A 27814-nucleotide genomic window follows, 5' to 3' on the forward strand; every position below is an offset into this window, starting at 1 on the left:
CAATCGGCAATGGTTTCATTGTCATCATTACTGAGATTGGCTTGATATTCCAGGTTTATCAATTGAATTTAAGTTCCACCAGCTGCCCTGGTGGGATTTGTATCCATGCCCCCAGAGCATTAAAATGGGTCTCTGGATTACTACTGGGTCTCCATGGGCCATGGAGTGCCCGTCAAGGTGGACCAACCCCCACTCAGGAATCACATGGAGGCGGACAATCCTGTATGGGCAATGTGCCTGGTGGGATGTGGCCACCCATTATTGGGCCATTATGTGGCTCAATTGGCTGTCGAGTGGGTGCCTGAGCTGCCAACTTTCCTGCCACGATGCCATGTTGCCTGCCGCACCCCTCCCAATGCCCTCCCACTCAATTTTGGCAGCCCTCCTGCCTCCCAGCCCGGCCTCAATGGACCAAATACATTCAGCGCTAAATGTAAATGATTCTCCATTGCACTACCCATGCAACCCCTGTCCCAGGAGTGATGCTGACTTTGTCATTTCCTTCACGAGTGTCACTCTTACATGAATGTTCAAGTTTTGTGACACTAGGGTGAGAGTAATCAAGATCTTCCCACTGCGTAGATACCAGTGAAATAATACGATACCTGGTACTTTGATTTTCATAACTTGCCTGCATAGTCCACAGATATCCTGTTATGGATTTGGCAGATGAGAAATTTGGACCCAGATTAATTGCTCCATCATTCTCTGTGGTGTGGGAATGTATCAGTTATGGTGCTGCCTGGCAGAGTTTGCTGGCTGTTCTTCTACCCAGGTAAAGCATATCACATAAAAGCCTCTAATATACTGATTACACCAAAACAGAATGCCAACCCAGGTTGGTCATAGGTCATGAAGCGTTTTCTATAAGAGCTTATTATGCACTTACCACTTGACCACATAACAGTGACCAGTTCTCCCGTGTGTCCTGGCTAATATTTATCCCTCGAATGAATTGACTGAAACAGAATATCTGGTAATTTTCACAGTTGCTGTTTATGGGAGCTTGCTGTGTGCAAATTGACTGCTTCATTTCCTACTTTGCAATGGTAAAAACACAACACAACTGTTTGGAAAGCATTTTGGAATATTCTGAGGTTGTGAAAGGCGCTGTATAAATACAAATCTTTCCTTCCATCTTAGAAACAACCTTTCTTCCTGTATTATTGCCAATAGCTCCTAATTTTCTTCTGTATTTGCTGGCTTGGCATACATTATATCTGATGGTGTACACTAATGAACATTTTTCCTATAATGGTAACAATATTTGTGCTTGGGGGAGTTCACCCTGGAGTTAAAGCAGAGTGGCCAGGAATGTATCAACATCTACAGAAGGGCATGCACACACAAAGAAGTTTGAAAACCAGTGGAGGACAAGGAATTCTGTGCTGTTGCATAATGCAAAATGTTTTCAGCATTCTGAGGGTTTAAAGTGATCATCTTCATTTCATTGGTGTGGTAGATCATCTAACTATCTGTTATGGAATAGAAAGACAGACATGCACTTCTATAGCACCTTTCACAACCTCAAAACGTCCCAAAATGCTGCAGCTTCTTTGGAAGTGTTGAAATGTAGGAAACATGGCAGGACATTGGCACACAGCAAGATCCCATAAATAGCAATATGATAATGACCAGATCATATGTTTTTGGTGGTGTAGCTTGAACTATAAATGCTGGCCAGGACACCGGGGAGAACTCCCTTGTCCTTCTTCACAAATTACCATGGGATATTTCATGCTCATCTGAGAGGGCAGAAGGGTAGTACGCCGACAGTGCAGCACTCCCTCAGTAATACACTAATGTGTCAGCCAAGCGGTGAAGATGAAAATGTACTCTGCGGTATTCATCTACCGCATGATAATTTACAATCTTTGGCTTTGTTATAAACTTCAGTGCAAAGGTAGGACCAGAAACATAGCTTTTAATTTTAATTTTATACACAATTTGTGTCTCCTCAGCTGTTGACTGTGGATCACCGCCAGCTTTACTGAACACAGTGCTATATCCCCCAGTTAACACAACCTATGGAAGTACAGCCATGTACCTGTGCCAGGTTGGCTATGTGCATTTGAGAGGAAACAACACATCCATCTGCTCCGCCCGGGGACAATGGGAAGGAGCAAACCAGGAATGTAAGGGTATGTACTCCAGAATGTTCCCAAGTAAAATCATAGGCAAATAATGTTCCATCAATTACGATATTTGTGATTTTTCTCTCACCTGATTTGAATATTGCTGAAAAAGGAGACATGTTGCTGAAGCTTTTCATCTTGCACTCAACAGGACAAATGCAAGAATGCCAAATTTCAAACAATCACAACAATTTATACTACAGGAGCAAAAGAGTACTGATTAGTTGGCAAGTTGACTCTAATTCATTGAGACATTGCCATGGCGAAAGCAATAGGGAACTATAGATTCTACAAGCTCCCGAGTAATTCAACAAAGCTGTAAAGCTTGAACGTAGTCCTCATATCAGCACCCTTTTCTCCTGTAGTATAAATTGTCGCTCCCTTTGAAATTTGGCATTCTCGCATTTGTCCTGATGAGTGCAAGATGAAAAGCTTCGACAACATGTCTCTCTCTTTTCAGCAATGTTCAAGCTCTCACCTGCTTTTTCTCCCAATTGAGTCAAACTTCCAGATAAGCCCTACATCAACTCTTCTTTATGTTAGGATGAAAGAAGAGAGAGCAATATAAGCTAAATAGTACAATGTTAAAGAGGGTGCAAGAACAGAAAGGGGTGTCTTTTGCAAGTCTTTGAAGGTGGCAGGACAAGTTGAGGAGGCTATTTAAAAAAGTGGACAGGATTCTTGGCCTTAAAAATAAAGGCAGAGAGTACAAAAACAAATAGGGTATGTTAAACTTTTTTACAACATCGGTTAGCCTTCAGCTGGAATGTTGTGACCAATTCTGGACATCTCACTTTTGGAAGGATGTAAAAACCTTGGAGAGAGTGCAGAGGAGATTTATTAGTATGTATCAGAGTAGAAAGACTTCAGCTGTTTGGAGAGACCAGACATCTTGTCAGAAGGTGAAGGAGAAATTAGTTCAATATCATGGAGGGTTTTGATAGGGTAAACCCTTTTCAGGGACTGAAGGGTTGGTAACCAGAGGACACAGGTTTAAGACAATTGGCAAAAGAACCAGAGAAGACTTGAAGAAAACCACTTCACGCATTGAGTTGTTATGCACTAGAACGGACCATCAAAAAGGGTGAAAATAGTTGCAATTGAAACTTTCAAAAGGGAATTGGATAAATACTTGGAAGGGAAAATTTGCAGGACTGTGAGAAAAGAGTGGGGGAATGAAACTAATCGGATGCTTTTTCAAAGACTTAGCATAAGCACGATGGGCTGAAAGGCCTCCTTTTGCGCTGTAATATTCTATGCCTGATTTATGAGTGATGTCTAATGTCAACATGCCTCTGTTGGTAGCACTCCCTCTTCTGAGATTATGGGTCCCATTGCAGATTTGAGTACGTAGCTAGTGGAGCGCTATGTTGTTGGAGATGTTGTCTTTCAGAAGGAACATTAAACTGTATGTTGATTGCATTGTCCACTCTCGAGATTGCCTACTAGAGACACACAAACAAACAGGATGTATATAGTGTGTGGAGTATGAGAGTTATCACCTCCTCTTCCCTCACGTAGAAACAGCTGATATCATTTGGAGAATGTAAAGTCTATGATCAAAAAATAGAAAAGTTGATAGCAGCAAGCACAACGGGCCAGTAGGTAAATGCACTATGGGATGTGGCAGAAGGTTGCACGGATTAGAAAGATCCTGGGTGTGAGCTCCCAATGATAGCCTTTTGTTTTAATACAGTGAAATGGTTTTAACTAATGTCTCCTTGTGTCTCCTCAGCTGTTGACTGTGGATCACCACCAGCTTTACTGAACACAGTGCTTTATCCCCCAGTTAACACAACCTATGGAAGTACAGTCATGTACCAGTGCCGGGTTGGCTATGTGCATGTGAGAGGAAACAACATATCCATCTGCTCTGCCCAGAGGCAGTGGGAAGGAGCAAACCTGGAATGTGAATGTCAGTGCTCCCAGAATGTTATTAAGTTAAACTAAGACTATAATGTTCCAGCAGTAACTCTAAAATTTATTTTGCTTGAGTCAAACTTAATGTTTCTTTTTATCTTTGTAACGCTTGTTTTCAAGGAAATTAGTATCCAAATTTACAGCAATTATGTTCTTACATGTGTCAGGACAATCCCTGGTAAATCTATTTTGAGACTCTATACTATCAGCTGAACACAAATAACTTATAAAATGCCCATGGCAACATTTTTCTTACTCATTCATGGGATGTGGACGTCGTTGGCTGGGTCAGCATTTATTGCCCATCCATAGTTGCCATTGAGAATGTGGTGGTGAGCTGCCTTCTTGAACCGCTGCAGTCCATGTGGTGTAGGTACACCCACAGTGCTGTTAGGAAGAGAGTTCCAGGATTTTGACCCAATGACAGTGAAGGAACAGTGAAATATTTCCAAATTGGGATGGTATGTGGCTAGGAGCAAATTTGTGGGCCGTGCTGTTCCCATGGGCCTGCTGCCCTTGTCCTTCTAGGTGGCAGAAGTTGCTTAAGGGGCCAAATCAATTTTCTAGAAATTGATTAATAACTTTTTTATTTAAAATCAGAACGAGAAGCAGCAGCTCTGAGAAATAACACTTACATGGGGTAAATGAAATATTGCAATCTGTGCGAGAGTATTAATTCATATTTGCGCTGTTTCAAATTTTCATTTATTGTAATGCTGAACGGTGTTGAATACAGTTTATTAGATCTCAAGAACTCTTTGTAATCATACGTAGGCTAACTTAAGTCTTTATTAACTCTTAGAACCATTTACAAATATACAGTAAAGGGTGCGAGCCAGGCGTTGTCTCCATGTTTTTTTCTTAATTCTCGCACAATATGTGGGGCTTCGCTGGCTGGGCCAGCATTTATTGCCCATCCCTAATTGCCCTTGAGAAGGTGGTGATGAGCCGCCTTCTTGAACCACTGCACTCCATGTAGTGTAGGTACACCCACAGTGCTGTTAGGAAGGGACTGGTACACAAAGCTCTGTCCAACACTAGACTGACCCTGGGTGGAGTCATGTGTTCCCTTACATCACTGTGTGGGCAGTAATGTACTCAGTCCTAGATTAACGCCATATCTGCCAGACCCTTATACTAAACATGGTGTCATTGAAATATTACCATCTGTGTGTCAGTATTAATTCATATTTATGCAGTTTCAAACTTTCATTTATTGTAATGCTGAGCACTAAGTAGTTAAATTAAGCAGAATAGATATATTGAAAAGTGCAATGGAATATGAATCGTGCCTCTTTGTGGTACTGACCATAACTCATTTGTATCAGTCTCCTCCAGTATTAGTTAACTTGTAATTATAATAATATCCCATAGCTTCTCGCACTAGAGCAAGAAGAATGAAGGTTAACAAAGGCCTAAAGCAGGATTTTGCTGCTATTTAACATAACATATTTAGAATAAATAATAAAGCGTTGCATGCAAAGCTCAAATTGTGGAAAGGCTGTCAGGCTCCAGAAGTTGAAAATTTTTGTCCTCGTTTTCTATTAATATTCATCTTTCTGTTGACTTGGTACAATTAGAAAACAGCAAACTTGGAGTTAATAGCTGTTTAAAAGATGCTAGCTTTAATTCAATAAGAAATCTTTGGTAACCTTGTGGAATGGGTCAGTAGAATCTACTCCTGGTAAGGATTAGGAAACATTTGTGTATATTTACTCAAGCTGTCTGGGACTGATTCTACGTTAAAGTTCTAACGTGTTTTGTCTCTCTTCAGCTGTGGAGTGTGGATCTCCTCCCGTCTTACAGTACACAGTGCAAAATCCACCAGGTAATACAACATATGGAAGTACGGTCGTGTACCAGTGCCAAGTTGGCTATTTACATTTGAGAGGAAATGTCACATCAATCTGCTCTGCCCAGGGACAATGGGAAGGAGCAAACCTGGAATGCAAAGGTCAGTGTTTGTTCAACTGGCTTGGACTAAGAGACTTCATAAACAATGTCAAGTAGTCACTTTACATTTTTGATTTCCTTTCACTCTTGTCATATCCCCTGGATTGCCTACATTCCTGTTTCAGTTTACCCTGTCACATTAACTGTTATAGTCCAGAAAGCCAATTGGTAAAGGATGGAATGGAGACAATATTTACACATTTTTATAATTATTTGCAAAGTAATGCTTTACAAGAATGCATCTCCTTACCCAAAACCACATATTTAGTCCTTGTCTTTTTATAGGGGGCTCCAGTGAATGCCCAGTTAACACCCACGACCTGAAAACAATAAAACACAATTCATATACAATTCATACTAATATGAGGGAAGTCAGTATTGACATCTGCACACTGTGGCAGAATTTTACAGCCCCGTTTCAGTAGGGATGGGGCCATAAAATGCGGTGAGACATTCTAAACCTCATTGTCCTTGGCGGGAACGTAAAATCCTACTGCCGTAAAATTTCGCCCTGTAAATATCGTTAGCCTCTATGCTGACAACAGGATAAGGGAAAATCCTTCTTCCTGGACAAACTGGTTGTATTTATCATTTCAGCTCACATACTGTGATTCTGTGGAAGAAATGACAGCAGTATACCAATGATGATCCAAAATTGTTTACTGTCTTAGAATTATCCAGCAATTTGAATTGTAAACATACAGGCATACAAATTAGGAACAGGAGTAGGCCATTCAGCCCCTCAAGCCTGTTCCATTATTCAATAAGATCATGGCTGATCTGACTGTGGCCTCAGCTCCACTTTTCTTCTTACACTTTGACTCCCTTGTCACTCAAGAATCTATGTCTGCCTTAAAAATATTCAATGACCCTGCCTCCACCATTCTGCACAGACTCACGGCCCTCTGAGAGAAAAAAAATCTCTTAATCTCTGTCTTAAATGGGAGGCCCCTTATTTTTAAACTGCATGCCCTAGTTCTAGTCTCTAAAAGGGGAAACATCCTCTCAGCATCCACTCTATCAAGTCCCCTTAAATAGTGCAAACAATGGTGTGGTGATGTTGTCGCTGCACTAGCAATCCAGTGACTGAGAATAATGCTCTGGGGACCTGGGTTCGAATCCGGCCACGGCAGATTGTGGAATTTGAATTCAATAAAAATATAGAGTTAAAAGTCTAGTGATTGTCGATTGTTGTAAAAACCCATCTGGTTCCCTAATGCCCTTGAGGGAAGGAAATCTGTTGTCCTTGCCTGGTCTGGCCTATATGTGATCCCAGACCCATAGCAATGTGGTTGACACTGACATGCCCTCTGAAATGGCCTAGCAAGCCACTTAGCTGGAACAAAGTCACAAAAAAGGAATGAAACTGGATGGACCACCCAGCATTGACCTAGGCACCTGTTGACCCTGCAAAGTCCTCCTTACTAACATCTGGGGGCTAGTGCCAAAATTGATGGAGCTGTCTCACAGTAGGTCAAGCAACTGTCTGACATAGTCATCCCCATGGAATCATATCTTACAGATAATGTCCCAGACTCCACCATCACCATCCCTGGGTATGTCCTGTCCCACTAGCAAGGCAGATGTGGTAGCAAAGTGCTATACAGTCTGGAGGGTGTTGTCCTGGGAGTCCTTAACATCGACACTGGACCTCATGATGTCTCGTAGCATCAGTTCAAACATGGCAAGGAAACATCCTGCTGATTACCACATACCGCCCTTCCTCAGCTGATGAATCAGTGCTCCTCCATGTTGAACACCACTTGGAGGAAGCACTGAGGGTAGCAAGGGTGCTGACTGTACTCTGGTTGGGAGATTTCAATAATCATCACCAAGAGTGGCTCGGTAGCACCACTACTGACCGAGCTGGCCGAGTCCTAAATGACATAGCTGCTAGACTGGTGGTGAGGGAAAAACTTACTTGACCTCATCCTCACCTACCTGCCTGCCGCAGATGCATCTGTCCATGACAGTATTGGTAGGAGTGACCACCGCACAGTCATTGTGGAGATGAAGTCCCATCTTCACATTCAAGATACCCTGCATCGTGTTGTGTGGCACTACCACCTTGCTAAGTGGGACAGATTTCGAACAGATCTAGCAACTCAAAACTGGGCATCCATGAGGTGCTGTGGGCTATCAGCAGCAGCAGAATTGTCCTCAAGCACAATCTGTAACCTCATGGCCTGACATAGCCCCCACTCTACCATTACCATCAAGCCAGGGGATCAACCCTGGTTCAATGAAGAGTGCAGGAGGGCATGCCAGGGGCAGCACCAGGCATACTCAAAAATGAGGTGTCAGCCTGGTGAAGCTATAACAGGACTACTTGTGTGCCAAACATCATGAGCAGCAAGTGATAGACAGAGCTAAGCGATCCCACAACCAACGGATCAGATCTAAACTCTGCAGTCCTGCCACATCCAGTCTTGAATGGTGGTGGACAATTAAACAAATCACTGGAGGAGGAGGCTCCACAAATATCTCCATCCTCAATGATGGAGGAGCCCAGCACATCTCTGCAAAAGATAAGGCTGAAGCATTTGCTGCAATCTTCAGCCAGAAGCGCTGAGTGGATGATCTATCTCGGCCTCCTCTGGAGGTCCCAAGCATCACAGATACCAGTCTTCAAACAATTCGATTCACTTCACGTGATATCAAGAAATAGCTGAAGACACTGGATAATACAAAGGCTATGGACCCTGCCAATATTCCAGCAATAGTACTGATGGCCTGTGCTCCAGAACTTGTTGCGCCCCTAGCCAAGCTGTTCCAGTACGGCTACAAGATTGACATCTACCCGGCTATGTGGAAAATTGCCCAGGTATGTCCTGTACACAAAAAGCAGGACAAATCCAACCTGGCCAATTACTGCCCCATCAGTCGACTCTTGATCATTAGTAAAGTAATGGTAGGGGTCATCAACAGTGCTATCAAGCGGCACTTGCTTAGCAATAAGCTGCTAACGCCCAGTTTGTGTTCCGCCAGGGCCACTCAGCTCCTGACCTCACTACAGCCTTGATTCAAACATTGACAAAAGAGCTGAACTACCGAGGTGAGGTGAGAGTGACTGCTCTTGACATCAAGGCAGCATTTGACAGAGTGTAGCATCAAGGAGCTCTAGCAAAACGGGATTCAATGGAAGTCGGGGGAAAACTCTCCGCTGGTTGCAGTCATACGTAGCACAAAGGAAGATGGTTGTGGTTGTTGGAGGTCCATCATCTCAGCTCCAGGACATCACTGCAGGAGTTCCTCAGGGTAGTGTCCTAGGCCCAACCATCTTCGGCTGCTTTATTAATGACCTTCCTTCCATCATAAGGTCAGAAATGGGGATTCTCGCCTATGATTGCACAATGTTCAGCATCATTCTCAGATACTGAAGCAGTCCATGTCCAAATGCAGCAAGACCTGGACAATATTCAGGCTTGGGCTGACAAGTGGCAAGTAACATTCGCACCACACAAGTGTCAGGCAATGACCATCTCCAACAAGAGAGAATCCAACCATCGCCCCTTGACATTCAATGGCATTACCATCACTGAATCACCCTCTATCAACCATTGACCAGAAACTGAACTGGACTAGCCATATAAATGCTATGGCTACAAGAGCAGGTCGGAGGCCAGGAATCGTGCGATGAATAACTCACCTCCGGACTCCCCAGAGCCTGTTCACCGTCTACAAGGCACAAGTCAGGAGTGTGATGGAATATCCCCACTTGCCTGGATGGGTGCAGCTCCCACAACACTGAAGGAGCTGGACACTGTCCAGGACAAAGTAGTCCACTTGATTGGCACCACATCCACAAACATTCACTCCTTCCACCACCGATGCACAGTAGCAGCAGTGTGCACCACCAGCAAGATGCACTGCAGGAATTCACCAAGGCTCATTCGACAGCACCTTCCAAACCCATGACCACTACCATCTAGAAGGACAAGGGCAGCAGATAGATGGGAACACCCGACCACCTGGAAGTTCCCCTCCAAGCCACCCACCATGCTGATTTGGAAACATACACTGTCACAGGGTCAAAATCCTGGAACTCCCTTCCTAAGAGCACTGTGGGTGTACCTACACCACAGGGACTGCAGCAGTTCAAGAAGGCAGCTCACCACCATCTTCTCAAGGACAGCTAGGGGTGGGCAATAAATGCTGGCCCAGCCAGCAAAGCCCACATCCTATGAATTAATTTTTAAAAACTCAAATAATGTGGGAAATTAGGATTTCAATGCTAAAAATATTGAATTATTGGTTAATTCAAATTAAATAATTCTGAATTAAGAGGAGTGGATTGTATTCCAGAAAGACAAAGACACAAATGTTAAGAATAGCTTGCTCACCGCAGCATCAATCCTATGATTACTCCTATTATAATCCTATTTTATAATGGAATCTTTGGGAAGAGCTTGTATTTTTTTAAGACAGACCCTAATTGAAAAATGGAAACTGAAAAAGGAAACTGACGCCCCCCAGTTTCTCAGGAAGCTAAAACTGAAACTGAGATTGGAAACCAAAACTTCTGGTTGAAGATATATAAAAGGAGACAGAGCCATCAAAGCTCAGTAGATGATGAGTCCAGTATTGCAGTACAGGTAGGCTGAAGAAGACAACAACTAGATCCAGAAGCTGAGAATAAGCAAATGTGCAGTTGCTGCTGCTGTTTCTGTTACTTGAAGATGACATTGGTTGATCTATGCCATGCGGACTGAGTTGAGGAGGTTCTGCAGATGGGTGCCATTTTAGGAGAACACCGTGCCTGCGGAACTCAGGTTGGTTGTGCACTGCTGTCAACTGGGGATCAGGGTACCCACTAGAAGGAGAGAAGCTGAAATACTTCATAAGATAGAGTTTTGAAGGACTTAGTGACTGAATTTGATAACCTAAACTTTGAGTAGTCTGCTGAGCCAACTCGTAAGATCTGTCTTAGTTGTATCTGTCATTTAATGTGCAGTTAATTCATATTTCATGCATATTAATTCTAGGTTTTAGAGTATAGGAGGGTACATAAGAGAATATTTAGTGTTTGCTTTGTTTGACTCTTGTACAATAAAAGTTCTTCTGTTTTCAATCATGAAATCTTGGTGGCTTCATCCTTTCAGTAAATAACTTGTTAAGAAAAGTTTCTGGTCTCTAGTTGGGATTGTAACAATTTGTTGCAAATTTGGATTCTGCTGTAGATATATTTTCCAGTTCAGTGATAGCAGTCGCTCCCATGTGCAGTCTGAGCATTTTGCTGTGATCATAAGAACAGGAGGAAGCCATTCAGCCCCTCGAGACTGTTTTGCTGTTCATAGCTGATCTGCATCTCAAATCTATCTATTGGCCTCAGTACCGTAACCCTTATTACCTTGCCTAATAAAAACATGTCAATCTCAGTTTTGACATTTTCAATTAACACCCCAGGCTCACCAGCTTTTTGGGGGCGTGAATTCCATATTTCAGCTGCCCTTTGGAGTGGAAGAAGTGCTTCCGGACATCACACCAAATGGCCAAGCTCCAATTTTAAGGTTTTGCCGCCTTGTCTTGGACTATCCCACCAGAGGAAATATGGGAGTTGACTCACACTGCCCAATAATTGTTTGCACAATATCATAACCAGGCTATCGTAACTGTAGTATCCTCTTGTGATCAGTATTGGATATCCTTGTCTTTTGGATTAACCCTTCTTCAATATCACAGAAGGCAGGCCGAGCAAACGTTAGGTGGGATATCCTCCCATATAATTGTTAAGCTCCTTTAATTCAAATAAGGTAAATGCACAGAGCAGCTGGGTGTTATGGTTGGAATTAATGCATTCAAAAAAATACAAATTAATTCTCCTGTAATGATCCAAAAGTGAAGAACTTGCCACAGCTCCCCGCATCAGAATTGTTTTATTTGGCGTAAGCAAGGCGAAGATCAGTTTCTCCAATATTCCTGGCATCTTGGGGCAGAATTTTCTGCCTGTTGGGCGGGCTTGCCCGACCCAATCTCTGGCGGGCGGGGAGCCGATCCCCGCCATAGAAGTGGGCACCGCTGCCATTTTAAGTGGGCGGGCCAATTAAGGCCCGTCCAGCATGATGGCCGGCGGGAAGTGCTATGTGCTTTCTGTGCGGGCAGGGGGGGATTCCCCAAATGCAAGAGTGCGCTCTTTCGCGCATGCACACGACAGAGCGCACATCTCCCTGAGACTAAATGCTGCCTCAGGGAGATCGCTGAAAGTTGTACAAACATTAAAAATAGAAAAATAAAAAAATCCTTAACATGTCCCCCTCATGTGACAATGTGAGATGGGACATGTTAATAAATTTCACTCAAACTTTATTAAAGTTTTTTAAACCCGACATGAAACCTCATCTCACCCGTGGATGAGGTTTCATGCTTTTTCTATTCCTCGCCGGGGCTCCTGGCCTGCCCACCAACCTTAAGATTGGATGGGCAGGTCCTTTAATTGTTTTAATTATCCTGTCAATGGCCTCAATTGGCCATTGACAGGTCGGCGGGCGCACAGCTGATTTGGCTGTGCCCCCGCCTTCTTGAATATTTAAATGGGGCGGAGTGATATCGGGGGTTCCACCTGACGTCATCCCGTGTCATTTTGCGCGTCGGTGAGCGGGCCCTGCCCCCTGCTCGCCAACGGCAAAATTCAGCTCTTGGTTTCAGTGAGTATCCTTTAGCTTCCCTTTAAAAATCCTGCACAGCACCCAGTCTCCAAATACCTCTCAGCCAGGCTAAACCTTCCAAAGATAAGCGATCAAATTCTTTTTAATAAAATGGGTGTGAAGTGTTGTTTTGATTGCTGAGAAAGGGACTGACAATTTGTTTATTTTACTGTCTATACAAGCTACTACTTTAGCAGCATAATTACTTATCATTCCAGATCTTTTTTAATGAAATACCTGTTTGAATGCGCTCGGCTTATCTGTCTCGTCTTGCCTTTTATCTGTCCTCGTTCTGAGGGCCGGCCTCACTATGAACAGCTTTTCTCCACTGATTTCTACCCTCAGCTGCCCTCACTGCCAGTCCATAGAGAGGCCAGTCCGCATTCTGATATTACCCGTCATTGCCATCTTGGGCCTTCCTTGTGCACATTTCCAGGTGTTTTGCCTTGAGTTACTTCTTTGTCCAAACACTCCCCTCCTGTTCGCATCATGTGTCCAAAGTATGTGAGCTTCCTTGATATCACCACATCAAACAAGTTCCCCTTAGCACCAGCTTTCTCAAGCGCCCATCGTTTGTCTGCTTGGCTGTCCGTGACTCACGTCTGAGACCTTTTATTTTAAATGCTCTTATTCAAACCTTGTCACTCTCCTTGATGGTCCAGCTTTCACAGCCGTGCATTGTCACTGTTTCAAACCTGTGGAAACATCGTTAAGACACAACCAATCGCTTAAAAAATAAAAACAGAAAATGCTGGCAAAGCTCAGCAGGTCTGGCAGCCTCTGTGGAGAGAGGAACAGAGTTAATGTTTTGAGTCCATATGACTCTTCTTCAGAGCTGACTTTTCACTTAAGGGCCTCTTATCCCCCCACTGCTGAGACTTTATCCGCAGTAGGGTAGGCCGGCACCAAGGGTGGAATTTTATGACCCCGTTGCGCCGGAGAAGGCGCTGTCAATTGCGGCGAGCCGTTCAAAACTGCATTGACCGCGGCGGAACCGTAAAATCCTGCCAGTGCAAAATTCAGCCCCAGAGAGTTGTGGAGGCTCGATCACTGAAAGCATTTAAAGAGGAGGTAAATTTTTGAAATATCGGAGAGTTGAGGGCTATGAGGGACTGGGCGTGAAAGAGGAGTTGAGGCCTGGGGCAGAGAAGCCATGATCATATTGAATGGCGGGGCAGGCTTGAGGGGCCAGAATGGCCTACTCCTGCGCCTATTTCTTATGTTCTTATATTCTTAAGTGTCCAGCCTCCCCCACAAGGTGTGAACTCACCCCCCTCCAGTGATTTTCCCTGTCCACCTGCCCATCACCCTCCGCCAACCTACTCCTCGCTGGGGCCTGCCAGACTATCCCTATGGAGACCGTGGACTCACCTCACGGTCCAGGCTCCATTGTTGAATGCCTTCCTTGAGAATGTTGTAGTCCCAACAGTGGCCATCGCTCTACCAGTGGTTCTTCTGGGACAAGAGCTTCTGGCCATTTAATTGGCTGGTAGCTCTCAGAGGCGGGACATCCTCCCACATAAGCTTGGGGGAGTGGGGTTTGGTGTGGGGGGGAGGTAGTGGGGGCCTGCATCAAGCCAATTAAAGGCTAAATGGCTGTATCACAAGCCAACTAATCAAAGGTGGGCTTGCACCTAAGTTTTATGCCTGGGGCAGGGAACCCAGTGTAAATTCCAACCTTAGATTCATAGCTCTTTGGCTCTTTCTCTTCTCCTTCAGGCTAAATTTGGCCCAGAGGCTCAGTTTAGGTTGTTAATTTTGCAAATATAACCAAAATTATTCAACAATAACTTGGGTTTGTGTCTCCTCAGCTGTTGACTGTGGATCACTGCCAGCTTTACTGAACACGGTGTCATATCCACCACTTAACACAAGCTATGGAAGTACAGTCGTGTACCAGTGCCAGGTTGGCTACGTGCATGTGAGAGGAAACAACACATCCATCTGCTCTGTCCAGGGACAGTGGGAAGGAGCAAACCTGGAATGTGAAGGTTGGTGCCATGAAAGTTTTTTTTTATTCACTCACAGGATGCGGGCTTCGCTGGCTAGGCCATCGTTTGTTGCCCATCCCTAGTTGCCCTTGAGAAGGTGGTGGTGAGCTGCCTTCTTGAACTGCTGCAGTCCATGTGCTGTAGGTGCACCCACAGTGCTGTTAGGGAGGGAGTTCCAGGATTTTGAGCCAGCGGCACTGAAGGAACGGCGATATATTTCCAAGTCAGGATGGTGAGTGGCTTGGAGGGGAACTTCCAGGTGGCAGTGCCCCTATGTGTCTGCTGCCCTTGTCCTTCTAGATGGTAGTGGTTGTGGGTTTGGAAGGTGCTGTCGATGGAGCCTTGGTGAATTCCTGCAGTGTATCTTGTAGATGGTACACACCGCTGCTACTGTGCGTCGATGGTGGAGGGAGTGAGTGTTTGTGGATGGGGTACCAATCAAGCGGGCTGCTTTGTCCTGGATGGTGTCCAGCTTCTCGAGTGTTGTGGGAGCTGCACTCATCCAGGCAAGTGGAGAGTATTCCATCACACTCCTGACTTGTGCCTTGGAGATGGTGGACAGGTTTTGGGGAGTCAGGAGGTGAATTACTCATTGCATGATTCCTAGCTTCTGAACTGCTTTTGCAGCCACAGTATTTATATGGCTAGTCCAGTTCAGTTTCTGGTCAATGATAACCCCCCAATATGTGATCGTCTGGATGTTGTCCAGGTCTTGTTGCATTTGGACATGGGCTGCTTCAGTACATGAGGAGTCGCGAATGGTGCTGAACATTGTGCAATCATCAGCGAACATCCCCACTTCTGACCTTATGATGGAAGGAAGGTCATCGATGAAGCAGCTGAAGATGGATGGGCCAAGGCCAAAGTCTCAGCTTAACTTAGGGTTAGAAACAATGAACTGGAGTTTTAGCCCCATCTGGAGCATGGAACAAATGCAGGCGGGACACAGAATTTGGCAATGCTGCTCTGAGTGCCAATTCCCGGGCTCCATTCCACATAAAATATCCCTCCCGTTAAAGGCCTTCTAATGAAGGAAGGCTACAGGGGAGGACGGGGTGGGGGTGGGGCTGGTGGAGAAAGCAATCCGGGAAGGCTTAGAGGAACTCTCAGTTAGCCAGGGGCCACCTTGTGGGTGTCTTGCCCCACCGCTCATCCATCCACCCTATCCCACCTCACAATGGTTGCCTGGCTGCAAAGGCTATTTTTAATTTTAAGGTTTAGAGAGGGTACCTCCATCTTGAAGCCCCCTCTCCCTCACTTACCTGCCGTGGCAACGTGCTGCTCCTTTCAAGCTGGAAGGTCTCTGATTGGCCCTCCAGCTCCGAGTGCCCGTCTTCCCCCTGGCCATTAATTGTTTGCTCCGGGGTGGGGGGAGGGGAATCACATTGCTTGACTGTTTTCCAGACAATGCGGGCTTCTGACCCACACTTGGGGCAGGATTTTGGAGATCGGTGTGTGGGCTTGGTTAGTAGGCCGGGGTGCGACCTGGAAACGGGCTGCTGCCTGCGATCAGTCCCCCGGCTGCAATTTCACGCTGGGGGAGCCAATTAAGTCCCGCCAGGTGTGAACGGTGGCCCTCCAATGGTCAGGAAGTGGCGGACGGGGGCGGGACCTGTTGGCCGCTGGGTGCAATGGCGACCCAGCGGCTGGTTTAAAACTTGCACAATCAGGCCCTGGAAGACTGCCAGTGATGAAGACATCTCCGGTGTCATCAGCAGGAGATTAAAAATTATGGATTCAAATGCAGCTGGAAACGCCAGGCGGGAGGGCAGATTGGGTGGGCACTTGCCCCCCACCCCCCCCCCCCCCGCACCCCGCTGCCCCCCACCACCACCCTGGTTTTCGGATGAGTGCCTTGCGGTTCGCCCAGAGGAGGTGGCTGCCAGGAGTGACACCCTTGTCCCCAGGGATGGAAGGAGGAGGCCACTGCACCTTACAAAAAGAGCTTGGGGGGAGGGGGGGGCAACACAGGTCAGCAGCCATGATTTTGTGCGGCGCACCTGGGTCCAGTGCCGCAAGAGGTTTAACGACCTATTGCGCTCAGGAATGGTGAGTACCGGGTTGGCATGGATCAGTGTGTTGAAGTGTTAAGGGTTGGCCGTTCCCCTGTGGAGTTCAGAGGTGTTAGAGCCTGAGTGCCAACCATCATTGATGATGGAGCTGGTCAAGGGGGTGAGCCCTGGCTGCTTGGGCTGAGTGCCTTGTGGCTTGAGGGCCACGACTTAGATGTGCCCTTCAAGGTGCTCCTCAGGTGGGATTGGCCAGGCGGCAATGGCGATGCAGGTAGAGAATCTAACTCAATCTTTATATTCAATGCTCCTCTCTCCTTTCAGGAGAAGACGACCCATAACAACATTGAAAGGTCGCAGACTTCCTAATTCTAACCAGATGTGAGCATGTCAGGAAGAGATATTAATGTACATAATGTTATTGGAAATTATATTTTTAAATAGATGTTCAGCCTGTGTGTGTGTTAATAGGATTGAAGCCAACTAGTCTGAGTGCTTTGATGTATGATAGTTTTGAGATGTAAACAGTAAGGTAAAGGCTGAATTTTCATTTTGTTGAATAGGGCATTCAAGAGTGGGAATGAAATCTTGCACCTAGCTAAGAGACACCAGGCAATGTTTATACTACTAATAAAATTGGTACTATGAAAGGGATTCAAAGGAGCTGGTGATACAGTGAGAATTTACATTCAAATGGGGAAGGCTGGGTATAACAGAAAGGAGTTTGTGCATGCAGGTCAGAGGCATGTAAGTTTTTACAGCTGTAAGCCTACAACTGTCTGCAAAGGAACCAAATTGAAAGGAATCTCATTTTGAATTCATACAGTAAAAAATGCTTTGCCTGGTAACTGTTTGAGCCTATTGGTTATTGTTGCCTTAATGGAGATTAGTTTGGGAATTTGTTAAAAGCTATGATAGTAGTAATTTGTAGCCACGTGTAAGTGTTTAATTTTTGTAAATGATTCATTTAGTTTGATATAAAAAACCTCTCAAGAACTGGTGGTCTTATTCCTGAATTTAGAGCTGCAACTCAAAACATACCAATTGAAAAATATTCCTCTAATCAAATTGGATAATGAGGGGGTGCTTGCAAATTTAAATAAAATATTGAGTTACCTTCAAAACAAGTGTCAAAGTGATTTGGAAAAGCTATGACAGTTGTTTAAAGTTTCCCTCTGAGATTTTAATTAACTCAGCCTTTATAACTCAGCTGTGTCATAACAACTGGGAGCTTTTGACGGGATAATATTTATAATTCCTTGATTGTTTTGGAATTGGTGAATCTTAAGGTTATGCGTATCAGAAGCACTTTGAATTCAGGAGCTGGTGAGGTATTTTAGAAGTGATGAGACAGCAAGATGACTTTGGCAATTGATAAGACTTGTCTGGGAGTAGAAGATATAACTCTAATTAGGTTGCAACAAGTAACCAAGAGTAAGTTAATAGAGTTGGCAGGTAAGTTAAAATTGGTGTTACCTCCGGGGCTACAAAAACAGATATAATTAAAAGTATAGCACAGCATCTACAGTTGGAAATGATACCTGACACTAGTGAGTCACAGCTGGAGCTGGTGAGACTTCAGTTACAAATGAAGATGCTTGCATTTGAACAAGCAAAGGAACTGAAAAAATCTTGAATTAGAAGCAAAGGAAAGAGAATGGGCATTCCAGAGGGAACAGGTAGAAAGGCAGGAGAGAGAAAGAAAACAAGAAAGGGAATTAGAAATTGTGAAGATAGAGAAGGAGGAAAGAGAAAAGAGAGAGCGAGAGAATTCCAACTGAAAATGTTGGCAGTTAAAATGGAGATGCCAGTAGAGTAGAACCCAGCGGGGAAATGTTTAGATTAGCTTTTCCAAAGTTTGAGGAAAAAGACTTTGAAGCATTCTTATTTAATTTGAGAAGCTAGCTAAACAGATGAAATGGCCACAGGAAAACTGGACATTATTATTACAGTCTAGGTTGGTGGGTAGAGCACATGAGGTATATGCTTTGCTATCCGAAGAAATATCAATGAATTATGATGTGGTGAAAAAGGCTATCTTGAGCGCATATGAGTTAGTTCCTGAAGCATACAGGCAGAAATTTAGGAATATGAGAAAACAGCCTGGCTAAACTTATATATCAAGTTTGAAAGAGTAAAAGAAAATAATTTTGACTGGTGGATACAGGCATTAAAAATAGAGTCAATGAATGCAGCTTCTAGGGAAGTAATTATTTTGGAAGAATTTAAAGATTCAATCCCTTTGGTAGTGAGAACTCACGTGGAGAAACAGAAGGTTGATTCTGTAAGACGAGCAGTAGAGATTTCTAATGATTATGAGTTTGGTTTTTTTTGGAGAAGAATAAAAAGTGGGAGGGTGAAAGGAAGGTAGGTAGTCAGGGAAGAGAAAGAGTAGCAGGAAGTTTTTCTCAGAATAAAAAGGAAGGTACTGAAGGGAGAAGTGACGTTCAAAAATTGAGGTGTTTTCATTGTCATAAAGTTGGGCACATGAAGTCCGTGTGTTGGAAATTGCAGGAAAAATCTGTTGGAATTATTGGGGTACAGAAAAGTTCTGGAAATAAAAGTACTGTGGGTTCTGAGATTCAGGCACAGGAGAAACCAATGGTTTGTGTACAGGTGAAACAGGGAGAATCAGTGATAGATGAAGAAGAGGGAATGTGTTCACAGTTTACTCAAGAGAATTCGGAGGAGCAGGTTGCAGAAATGTTTAAAGATTTTGTGTGTGAAGGGAAAGTCTTTCCATGACTACGGGGTGGAGTAGGTAAAGATGTTAAAATTTTAAGAGATACAGCGGCTAGTCATTCCTTAATGTGCTGGGATAGTGATATTTGTTGTTCAAAGAGAGTATTGCAGGAGCAGGTAATAATAAGTGGGGTTCATGGAGCTGCTAAATCTATTCCATTGTGGAGGGTAAATTTAAAGAGCAAATGGAGGACAGGTGAAGTTATAGTTGGAGTGGTGGAAAAATTGGCCATTGCAGGGGTTCAATTTATTCTGGGTAATGGTATAGCTGGATCGCAAATGTGGCTGATGCCTATAGTAGTCGAGCAGCCTGCAGAAATGTTTTCAATAGAGGTGTTGCAAGAGGAGCATCCTGGATTGTTTCCTGATTGTGTTGTAATGAGGTCAAAGGCTCATAGGGAAGTACAAGAAAAACAAGAAGGGCAAGCAGTTCAAAGGCAAGATGAAGGTGTCAAAATCCAATTAATTGGCACAGTGTTTCATAACATTGTTCAGGAGGAAAGAATACAAGGCAGTTCAGCTGAAATGTTTAACTCAAGGAGGTTAGTGGAGTTATAGAAAAATGATTTGCTATTAAAGCAGTTATATCAGAAAACTTACTCAAAGACAGAAGCAAAATGTATTCCAGTATGTTATTACCTTCAGGGAGATATTTTAATGAGAAAATGGAGGTCAGATCATGTCTCAGTAAATAAAAGTTGGAGGGAAGTGCATCAGATTGTTATCCCAGTTGTGTATAGAAATGAGATTCTGAGAATTGCTCATGAAATTCCAATGGGGGGACATTTAGGAAGTAGGAAAACAGAGGAAATGATGGAAATTTTTGTTTGGCCAGGATTGCATAGGGATGTAGTCAAATTCTATAGAACTTGTCATGCATGTCAAGTAACAGGAAAACCACAAGCAGTGATTAAGCTGGTGCCTTTAATCCCAATACCAGCATTTGAAGAATCTTTTACAGGGTCATGATTGATTGTGTAGGACCCATCCCTATGACTAAAAATGGAAATCTGTACTTACTGACAATAATGGATGTGTCTACCAGGTTTCCTGAAATAATACCTTTAAGAAGTATTACAACTAAGAGGATTGTGGAGGAGTGAACTAAATTTTTTACAAGATATGGTTTATCTAAGGAATACAATCAGATCAGGGATCAAATTTAATGTCACAGCTGTTTAAGGAAGTAATGAACAGTTTGGGGATAAAACAGTTTAAGTCAACAGCTTATCATCCAGAGTGACAAGGAGCTTAGGAAAGGTGGCATCAAACTTTAAAAACTATGTTGAGAGCGTACTGTCAGGATTATCCACAGGATTGCGATACAGGAATTCCATTTTTCTTATTTTCTATTAGAGACATTCCTAATGCATTTACTGGTTTTAGCCCTTTTGAACTAGTTTATGGTAACGAGGTAAAGGGACCACTGAAATTGATTCATGAGAAATTGGCAGGTCAAAATTCAGAAACTATTCTCCTTGATTACAAATCAAATTTAAGGGAAAGATTGAACAGAGCATGTGAATTGGCTAGGGAACATTTAAAGATATCACAGCAAGTGATGAATGTGAAGGCAGGTAAGAAAGCTAAAACCCACAGCTTTGTTTCTGGAGAGAAAATACTAGCTGTGTTACCACTACTAGGTGATACATTAAATGCAAGGTTTAGTGGGTTTTCCACTAAATTGAATGAAGTAAATTATTTAATAAATACTCCAGATAGGAGAAAGAAGCAGAGGGTTTGTCATGTAAATATGTTTAAAAAATACTTTGACAGGGAAGAGGTACAAAAAGAGGTATTGGCAATGGTGGATGATGAGAAAGAGGTAGAAATACAGGACTCTGCAATTGATTTTCCCCTAATCAATTTGGATAATGAGGAGGTGTTTGAAAAATTAAATGAAATATTGAGTTACCTTCTAAATAAGTGTCAAAGTGATTTGGAAAAGCTATTGCAGTCACACAATTCTATTTGTGGAAATAAGTTGGGGAAGACAGGTTAAGCTATATGATGTCTCTGTATAAGTTTTGTCTTCAATAAGGCAACATCCTTATAGGTTAAATCGTGCAAAGTTGTCACAAGTACAAAAAGAAATTAATTTCATGCTTCAAAATGATATCATTGAGTCTAGTTGCGGTAACTGTTCGCCTATTATACTGGTACTGAAACCGGATGGAACACAAAGACTGCGTGTGCTATCAAAAAGTGAATGCAGTGACAAAAGTGGATTCATATTCTATACCATGGTTGGGAGATTGCATTGATAAAGTGGGACAATCGAAATTTATCGCAAAGATTGACTTCTAAAAGAATATTAGCAGAGAGAGCAAAGGAGGTATCAGCTTTTTAACTGCCAAGTGGACTATATCAGTTAAAGTCATGCCATTTGGTATGAAGAATGCACCTGCGACATTTCAAAAGCTGACAAAGTAATTGCAGCCTTGAGCAATTGTGCTGTTTATATTGATGATCTAATAGTTTTCAATGAGATGTAGGAGGAACATTTACAACATCTGGAAGAATTATTTACTCAACTACAAGAAGCTAGTTTGCTGATGAACTTGGCTAAAAGTGAATTTGCAAAAGCGCAAGTTACGTATCTAGACCATACCATTGGACATGGTAAGGTGGCTCCGACAGATGTGAAAGTCAAGGCTATCATGGATTTCCCAGTGCTTACAATAAAATGAGAAGTTTTGAGATTTCTGGGCATGAGTGGTTATTACCAAAGATTTGTACTAAATTTTAGCCGAGTGGTTGCCCCACTGACTGAACTTTTAGAAAGGAACACAATGGAGTGTCAGAAGTCATTTGATAGTTTGAAAACTGTGTTGACTATGGCACCAATTTTGGCAGTACCCAATTACACCAAGCAATTCAAGTTGGCCGTTGATACAAGCGATATAGGCATTAGGACTGGAAAAACTCAGCAGGTCTGGCAGCATTGGTGGAGAAGAACTAAGTTGAAGGGTCATGAGGACTTGAAACATCAACTGTGCTCTTCTCTACTGATGCTGCCAGACCTGCTGAGTTTTTCCAGGTATTTCTGTCTTTGTTTTTGTTTTGGATTTCCAGCATCCACAGTTCTTTGCTTTTATCTAGGCACTGGGACTGTCCTGTTACAGGAGGATGATACCCGAATTGAAAAACTGTTCGAGTGTTTTTCACAGATGCTGGTTGTGCAGTGAGGAGGATATTCAACGATCGAAAAACAGACCTTTGGTGTGATGTTAGCATTGCAGCATTTTGAAATTTATGTTGTGAACAATTCAACAGAAACAATTGTTTATACAGATCATAATCCTTTAAAGTTTCTGTACAAATTTTGAGACAAAAGTGCAAGGCTTTTCAGGTGGAGTCTATTATTGCAACCATTTAATCTACGGATTATACATGTTGCTGGTAGAGAAAATCTGTTCGCAGATGCGTTATCAAGAGTTTGAAGCTTAAAGGAAAATTGGACATTTTTTAAAAAGCCTGGATGCTGTACTGGAGCGACTCCTAATGATGCTAAGGACTTGTGTGTATCTATGTTGTTATGTTGATGCATGCATCTGGTAATGAGTATAGGAGATAGTGTGAATGGGTTATTAAAAAATGAAGCCGTCTTTTAGAATTATGATGCCAGAGGACTGCCAGTCTCCACATGCACCTGCATCACACCCACTCTCTGAACTAGGCACAAACTCAGATACCAGCACCTCAGTGGGTATTAGATCTTCGGCTAGAATGCTGGTGCACAGCAGTGAGGGCCCTTCACACTCGCTTGAGGTGCAGGCAGAGGCAGAGAGTGTCCCAGGCACCGACAGTCGGAGGACAGCTGGAGACCAGAACGATGCTAAGTCGAAGGCAGACGATGAGCCTCTGGAGTTGTCCATTAGGCGGCAGGTGCTGGATGTCTAGCGAGATGTGTGGGAGGATCTGGCGGAGAGCCATGAGCGTTTGCGTGCCATGGTTATGGAGGAGTCCACACGGAGCATCAGCACTGCATTATCCCTCATGGCCAATCGCACTGCCTCCTCCATTGATAGACTAGCAACTATCATGGAGAGGCAGCTCCAGGGACAGAGTCAGGGGTTCCTGGGGTTGCACTCAGACCTGCAAACCCTCACACAGGCACTGACTTCAGGTGGTCAGTGTCTGTGTGGGGATGGATGAAGCACTCCGTATCCCAGCTAGATACTCATCCATCAATGGTGAGCAGGGAGGTCCAGAGCAACCTCGTGTTGGCACACAAGCTGCTTGTCGTCTCTGCGGGCTCCTCTCAGGGTGCTCTGGATGACGGCAGCAGTTCCTCCACCTCTCTGCCAGTGACCGTGGCATCTGATGAGACTGCAGCAACTAAGGGGATGCCAGCCATGGAACTGGCTGCTCCCTCCCGGGCGGGGCCAACAGAGGCTCCACTGGCCAATGGATGACCACCAAGGTCATCAAGGCCAATAAGACAGCAGAGTCAGCAGGCTGTCTCTAATGCTGGTGCCGGCGAGCGGGGAACACCAAGATGTAGCACTCGCAAACGTAAGTTTAAGGCACCACAAAAGCACAAGAGAGACTGGTCACGGGTGATTTTCTTTTGTGCAATGCTTTGTTTAATTTTAACTAGTATGGGGATGAAGACCAGAGAAGGTTCTGTTAATTTGTTTGACTATCAACATGAGATAAATTTTCTTTTGTCATAATGGCTTGAGTATGCTTTACCTTTCTTATTTAATGTAGTGCAGGGTACGCTGGCATGTAATGCTGGACGTGGGTGGCTCGAAACTTTATTGCACAGGCACTGAGTGGACTTTGGGGTCAAAGGAAAGGGTCATTTCAGACATCCAGGATGGAGGTGGCAGCCCTAGATGAGGTGGTAGCGCTTATTTGGCAGCCTAACTGAAGGAGCATTAGATCAAGGTGTCCCAGGCATCCCTGCCTCCTTGGAGGTTACAGAGGTCTGCCTCCATACCCTCAGCGATCTCCTTACCAACTCACTACTGGATTAATCATCTGTGTCCTGTGCAGCTGTGTCAACATCCTCTTACTCCAGTGGGTCCCCCGTTGCCAGTGCCAGATTGTAGAGAGTGCAGCATGCAACCACTATCAGTGATACCTGATCTGGGGGGTACTGTTGTGCTCTTCCTGAACAGTCCTGGCACTTGAGCATTGACATTATAAAAATTCTATGCATAGATTTTTATTTTTCTAATTTAATAGTGGAAACCTCATCTCGCCCTTGGATTTGGTTCCCTGAAAAATGCAAAGGCCGCTTGGCTGAGATTCGGCCACCCACCAACTGTAATGTTGGACGGGCATCGAAAAATCCCAGTTAATTGCGCTGTTATTGGGCTTAATAGCCCTCTTAGTTGTTGGCTGACACATTTCCAAGTTTAGCATACACCTGCCAACCAAAATATTGCACGAGTGCACAGTGACGTTGGGATGCTCTCCCAATGTCATCATTCGCTATTTTACACTTGAGTGGGTTGGGTGCCCGCCCGCCCACCTGTTCAGCGAAAAATTCTGGACTTAATGAAGTTCTGTATTGTTGGCGTTGGAAGGGATGTTAAACAGAGGCTTTGTTCACCTTTTCAGGTGGACATTAAAAATTCCCTGACACTTCCACAAAGAGTTGGGAATTGTGGCCAGGTCAAGGTTTCTCCCCCAACTCAGAACCTTTGACTCATTGTTTTTTTGTGGGGCTCACTTTCTGCAAATTGGTTGCCACACTAACAACACCAATAACAATAACCAATGACAGTAACAACTGCCCTGCAAAAGTAACATATATTTAAGATGCTTCTGAAAGCGGGCACCACTTGAAGTAAAGTCATTGGAGAGAGTACAGCGGAGATTCACAAGAATGCTTCCACGGATAAAGAACTGTATCTATGAGGGTAGATTGGAGAGATTGGGACTATTTCCCTTGGAGAAAAGATGGCTGAGAGGAGACTTGATAGAGGTATTCAAGATCCTGAGGGGTATGGACAGGATAAATAATGAGAAACCTGATGCCTTATCAAGATTCTGCCCCATGTATATGTAGAAATCTTGTAATTTCTGAGATATTTATAAGTACTATGAATAAACCTGTTGTAGATTTAGAACTGGTGTCAACTCTGCATTGTTCTGAGATAAGTTGGACATCTAAGATATATAGCAAACCAACAAATATGTAACAGTTAGCGCTTTCCATTAAAGATTTAATGAGCATTAGACTGGATTAGCAGATACTAGCTCTTGTGGTATCACAGGAGAATGGCAACCATAAAACCCCCAGTGCTCTTTTCTTATAAGTTAATTCTGGGCACAATTAAAGTGTCATCAACTTATTTGCAACATATAATCATCAAAATGCTGGCTGGTATCATCCTTCTGTTTCCTTCATCATTAGGAGATTGAGCTGGTGTGAAGGCTCCAGTTTCTGTTTCTCATTCTTTGATGCAAAAATATCTACAATAACTTAGGTTTGTGTCTCCTCAGCCGTTGACTGTCGATCACCACCAGCTTTACTGAACACAGTGTCAAGTCCCCCAGTTAACACAATCTATGGAAGTACAGTCATGTACCAGTGCCAGGTTGGCTACGTGCATGTGAGAGGAAACAACACATCCATCTGCTCTGCCCAGGGGCAGTGGGAAGGAGCAAACCTGGAATGTGAAGGTCAGTGCTCCAGAATGTTTCTAGATGAAATTCACTGTAAAATAATAGGCAAATAATGTTTCGACAATGACTTTACATTTGTGATTTTTCTCTCATCTAATTTTTCTTCTAATTGAATCAAACTTCTAGACGAATCCTTATAGTAATTTTTTATTGTATTTATAGTCGGGGTACCTGAAATCAACATGGCTCAAATGATCTAACTCCGACATTTAAGTGGGTAAAGAATGGGTTCACAGCTCACTGTGGACCTTGTTATGGAAGGCAAACTTAACGTTGAGAGCGGAGGTCAGGAACTTCAACTCTCGATGGGCCTCGGAGTTTGTGTGCATGTGCAGACTGGGAGAGGGCTGCACATGCGCAGATCGGTACTTGTATGTCCTTTGGGCCCAGTGCACATGTGCCAGAAGAAAAATGGTGGGAAAACCCAGGTCAGGTGACCGGGATTGGAATGCCAGGGAATACTAGTGTTTCCGGCAGGGGAGAGGGAGAGGGGGTAGGGAGAGGTCCCAAAAGAAGAGTCCCAGAGAGGGGACAGGAAAAGACCCCAGTTCAGTTAAAAAGAGAGGAGCAGAGAAACAGGCTCTAAATAGCAAAACAGCTGCGGGGAGTGGACTTTAAGTGAAACCCTGAGGTGGGCCGTTGTTGATGCAGTCTGAGCCTGGTAATTGAAGAGGGCTCAGGAGAAGCCCTGAAGATCCAAGAAGGCAGCTGAAGGTTGGTGATTCCATGTTGCAGGCTGCTGGGGTGAAGATACCCCATTGGAGCAGTGGTGTTCTGCTTGGCCTGGCCGAAGAACTGTAATTGTAAATGTGAGCTGGTGCTTGAGTACAGTCTTGGCATCCAGGGGAACTGAATCTTGGAAGACGAGATTGAAACCCTGCAAGGTGGATTGTCATTGATGGCGTCTGAGATGTCTGGGTGGGTTGTTGCGAAATCCATAGACTCTGCCTTGATCGCATCTGCCATTTATTGTGTATGTGGTGCATTCGACTGCAGGTAGCCTGTGAATTCACATGTAGTTCATATTAACCCGGAATGAGTATCAGATAGATATTATAAATTGTTTTATCTTTATGACCTTGTAAAGTTTATTTTTGCTTGTTCAAAACCCAAGGACTCTTCTGGCTTTATTCTCTTAGTAAGTGTCTTGAATCTCAAACTTTGCTTACTCTAAACAAAATGTTATTGATCCTAGTTGAACATTAATGTTGAAATTGCGCTGCATATAATACACGCTTCAAGTTGGTAATTAAGCATAGCTGTCCCCACTTGGTGAGGGATTAGGGAATCATTGCAGGAATATATAAACCAGTTCACTCTGAGTGTCTGGGTGGAACTAGGTGAATCTGTGATGTTACTTTGCTGTCTTGGAAAAACCTGTTTTAAGGTACGGGCTAGTTTCAGACTCATTCTTCCTCAACGTACAATTATTGGAATTAGCATTGAAAATTACCAAAAACTGGGGTCTGGTCCAGGGTAATGTATCAGTCTAACAATCAGCCTAAAGCAGTGCTGCATTGTTGAAGATGCAATCTTTTGGAAGACACATTCTGTCTGTGTGTTCAAGTGAATATTGAAAATCCCATGACCCTTTTCAGAAATGAATAGGAAGATTCTCCCAATTCCCATGCCATGATTTCCCTCCCAAACCAGTGACATTAATTGTTGCCCACGGGGCTTGTTTTGTGCAAATTGGTTGGGATGGAGGTTCTGGTTTCTGCTTTAGAAATTCACCAATGCACCCAAAAGTAAATTAAACTAATTTGGTTCCTGTC

The 27814-nt window shown here is 43.8% G+C and overlaps 1 protein-coding gene across 20 annotated transcripts in view; it reads left to right on the top strand.

Annotated features, from left to right (window-relative positions):
* susd1 (sushi domain containing 1) overlaps positions 1–27814 on the top strand; it is a 93115-nt gene that overhangs the window by 21027 nt on the left and 44274 nt on the right. For all 20 annotated transcript variants that reach the window (XR_005942752.1, XM_041185599.1, XM_041185597.1 and 17 more), the window contains 5 exons: positions 1962–2141; positions 3871–4050; positions 5830–6009; positions 14464–14643; positions 25857–26036. Coding sequence is in view for 19 of the 20 variants with exons in the window: in XM_041185599.1 (XP_041041533.1) it covers positions 1962–2141; positions 3871–4050; positions 5830–6009; positions 14464–14643; positions 25857–26036 (900 nt within the window). In the remaining variant the exon portion in view is untranslated. The remainder of the gene's footprint in view (positions 1–1961; positions 2142–3870; positions 4051–5829; positions 6010–14463; positions 14644–25856; positions 26037–27814) is intronic.

The sequence above is a fragment of the Carcharodon carcharias genome, chromosome 4 (genome assembly GCF_017639515.1).
Source record: "Carcharodon carcharias isolate sCarCar2 chromosome 4, sCarCar2.pri, whole genome shotgun sequence".
Taxonomy (NCBI): Eukaryota; Metazoa; Chordata; class Chondrichthyes; order Lamniformes; family Lamnidae; genus Carcharodon; species Carcharodon carcharias.